We start from the raw sequence: 3693 nt of genomic DNA on the forward strand, positions 1-3693 counted from the left end.
ATACACAACTGTGTGACCAAGTGGCTCAGATTGATGAGGACCAGAGTCACCTCTGAGTTGTTCGTGCAGCTGTCCCCAGTGGTCAGCAAGGCCTGGTGTAAAATAGATGTTTGATGAACACTTGGGTGAGCAAGTGACAATCCCTGGCCTCTGCTGGGCAAGAAGGGGCTGCTGTGGTATCAGGCCACCTGACCCCCCGCGTCAACTTTAACAGCCATGTCTACACTCACTGTGCTGGCATCTCAGTCTTCACACCTAGTCCTGGCATGACCTCCCTTTTACAGATGGGGAAACTGAGGCTAAACAACAGCGAGATCTCTTCTAATAACACACACACGCACACACGCACACACACGCTGGCGATAGAGGTGGGAATTTGCACTTGACGGCTGCCCTTGATAACCTGTCTTGAACCCAACTTCTACAAGAATCAGTCAGCGAAGTGCCCATCTCAGTCAGCTGGCCAACAGCCATTTATTAAGTACCTACTGCGTGCAGATGCTGGCCACACAATGAACAAAACAGAATCCTCTGGCTTGTTAGAATTTCAACCCATTTTAAAGGGAGAGATACTGAAAACAGAATTATTAACAGTGAAGAAAGCCCACAGGTGACTTGACTTCCACCCTTCTGTGACAAAGTTTCCAACTAAGCTCTACAGAGACACTTTGGGTCAAATCGTACAAGTCCTGAATTGCCCCAAGCTGCCCATTAGGACCACTGAGGTCCTGAGCTGTTTAATTCTGGAGAAATCCACAGATTTTAATTCATTTTTTCACCTATTTCCAGATTTCTTGTTTTGCTTTATTTGGTTTCGCTCTAGCCAACAGCACACTATTCCTTTCTATAGCTGTATGACATCATGCATTTAAATCTAGTGGTAAGAGTGAGTCAAAGGACGGACACCAGCTAAGCCAGTGCAGGAGGGAAGAGGCAATTCAATTGCAGAGCCCTAGTGTGGTGTGGTGGGAGCTTACCCTACGTTTCCTTTGCTGGATGCTGAGAGATCAAAATACAATCTTGAGGAATGGACTAGGGCGCATTTCCTATACTGTACTTCCTTTTAAAAAAACAGAGTCTTGTTTAAACTCAGGTATCTGGGTGCCACCACATACACACAAATACTTTACCTGGGCCACAGAATGGTGGAGCAAGCTGCTGTTCACATTTAGACCATCCACATGCTAAGAACTCTGGGTGTGTTCAGGGTCATGAGTACCCTAGAACTTACCTTATGAAAGACAAAACCAGCAGAAACCCAAGCAAGAGAAAAAAAAAAAAAAAACATAACCTGCTTGACTGTTCTTCAACTCCAGGGTGCCCTCAAGCTCAGCCCAGCTTCTTCCTAGAACCCTGGTTCTCCTTGCTCCTGGTGAAGCCATGGACTGGACGGCAGCTGGTCAGCACGGGCCAGGTTCCAGCTGGGAATGTGGGAGCAAGCTCTGAAGACTATCCCCCTACAATCAATAAACACTTGGCAGTGGCTCCTGCTGTCAGAGTGTAGCTTTGTCCATCATGGGAGGTGTTCTGCCTTGGGAAGGCCTGGGTGAGACATTGGGTGGGGTTAAGGCACCTCTGAACCAACCTGGCAACACCTTTGCCATATAGGATTTATAGGACAGTGTCCATGGTTAGGACTGCCTCCCTTTCAGATGGGCTTTGGGTGGAGAACACCCATTTTGTTGATCTTGTTGGCATGGTGGGTCATGGGCTTTCTAAGTCACATGGCCCTGGAGACACAGGAACAGGCTTTGCATTCTGCCTCACCACTCAGTGCCTCCATCTTGGGATGTGGCTTCCCCTCAGTGGGTCTCTGTGTCCTTCTCTATCAAATGGGGAGAATCGTGTTCTTACTTTGAAGGGCTGGGGTGAGGAATAAATGAGGAACCTGATAGGTGTTCAGACAGTGTCATCATGAGTGATGTCATGGGCACTTGTTATCCGACCTCAGGGAACATCTTATCACCAAGGACCTTCCCATTCAGACTTGCATGACTGCCGTTGTCTCCCTGGCTTTCCTGAAGCCCCAAGGTTCTGAGAGCAGACAATAGGTCTCTGTTCTTTAGGCCTGGGTCATGCCCCACACCCAACCAAATCCTTCAGTCACACAAGAGCCCTTGCAGGAAAACAGGTTGGTGTCTGAGAAAGGACAGTACACTGTGTCAGAGCATGACCCCTGCAGGACCTCTGGTCTGTAGTGCCACCTGGTCCTGATGAAGGGGTCTCTTCTATCCCAGATGACTGCCAGATGTGAGCAGCTACATCTCATGGCCAACCAAGGGCACAGGGACCTTTCCCAACATAACTGTGGCTGAGGCTCCTCAGGTTAAACAATTCACACCCCTGCTTCCTGGGGTGGTGTATGGAGAAATCCAGGTTCCTCACTCCTTGAGCAAAGAAGTAGTTCTGAGGTCAGGGTTCTCCAGCAGCTCCCCAAGTTCCTGAAATGAAGTGACCCAGACACGCCACAGCATCTAGTAGATACCGTACCATCTCTGGTCATATCCTACTGTCCCGTTGTTCTGTGGGGTCATCTCGTAGATCAATAGCACTCAAATCCTGGTCTTAGCCTGCTTCTGGGGAACCCAAACTAAGACCATTTGCTCCATGCAGGTAACACTTGAGGAGTCCTATATACTACTGTATACCTCTTTCCTCACAGCCTATGGCAAGGCTCTACCCTCACCCATTTAACAGAGAAACTGAGGCTTTGGCAAGTCAACACCATCACTGCTCAGCCCCCAACAGTTACCTCACTGCCATCTCTACTAGGCTCCTTCCTTACCTACCCTCCTTAGGTCTCTGCCTCCCAAAGGGAAGGATTGAGGCTGCTCCTGTGCTGGCCTGCCTCGGATCAGACCCTGAAACCACCACCATCCCTCTCCTGGAGGCAGGAAGTCCTAGAGGCAGGCATCCCTGGAGCCCCCAGGTCCTCCACACAGGAGCTCTGAACCTCCATGCCCTTGGCTAGACCAAAAGAAAGAAAACTCCACTTCTTTCTGAATTTCACCAATAGCAAAGAGAAAATGCCAGGTGGCATCTGGAAAACTGTCCTGCCTCCCAGGAATGACAATTGCCGTTGTCTTACAGATGAGACAAACCAGGGAATGGGCTGCCAGAAAATGCAAGGTTCCTGATAGGAAGCAGGCTTTCCCCACGTTCCCTGGTAACATAAAAATTCTGAGAGCTGTGTAGTTCCCAGAGGGGAGTTTAACACTGCCTTCAGGATTTATAAGGCCATTTTGCACCAAAGTTAAAATTGAGGCTTAGAGAGACTCAGAAATTGATGTCTTGTACCTCTCTGAGTCCTTCCCAGGCTTCCCCTTCATGGAAAACTCTCCTGGGAAACCTCCTGTCTCCCAGCAGAGATAAGAGCTCTGTGGTCTCCAATCAGATCCTTCCCTCTCATTCTTTATAAGCCAGTTATCAGAAGGGCTGGGAGTCCTCTGCACATCTCCCCAGTATACTGCTGGTAACACAGAGGAGGGAAGAAGAGGATGGTACTCAGTAGTAACGTTGGGACTCGACTGAAAGACACCAAGGGATAACCAACTTTGGGGTTTGTTTTTATTTGCTTAAGACAGGGTCTCACTGTCTCTCAAGCTGACCTGGAACTCATTTTGTACCCTAGGGTGGCCTGTAGCTCATGGTGATCCTCCTGCCTCAGCCTCCCAGGTGATGGGATTACAGGTG

At 49.1% G+C, this 3693-nt stretch overlaps 1 protein-coding gene across 1 annotated transcript in view; it reads left to right on the forward strand.

Annotated features, from left to right (window-relative positions):
* The window catches only part of Bpifb1 (BPI fold containing family B member 1), an 18467-nt gene extending 17025 nt beyond the window's left edge, over positions 1-1442 (forward strand). The window contains exon 15 of the mRNA XM_008834840.2: positions 1317-1442. Within this exon, the coding sequence (XP_008833062.1) occupies positions 1317-1349 (33 nt within the window). The 3' untranslated portion in view covers positions 1350-1442. The remainder of the gene's footprint in view (positions 1-1316) is intronic.
* Positions 1443-3693: the final 2251 nt, after the last annotated feature.

Source organism: Nannospalax galili, unplaced genomic scaffold (assembly GCF_000622305.1).
Source record: "Nannospalax galili isolate Female #2095 unplaced genomic scaffold, S.galili_v1.0 scaffold1357, whole genome shotgun sequence".
Lineage (NCBI taxonomy): Eukaryota > Metazoa > Chordata > Mammalia > Rodentia > Spalacidae > Nannospalax > Nannospalax galili.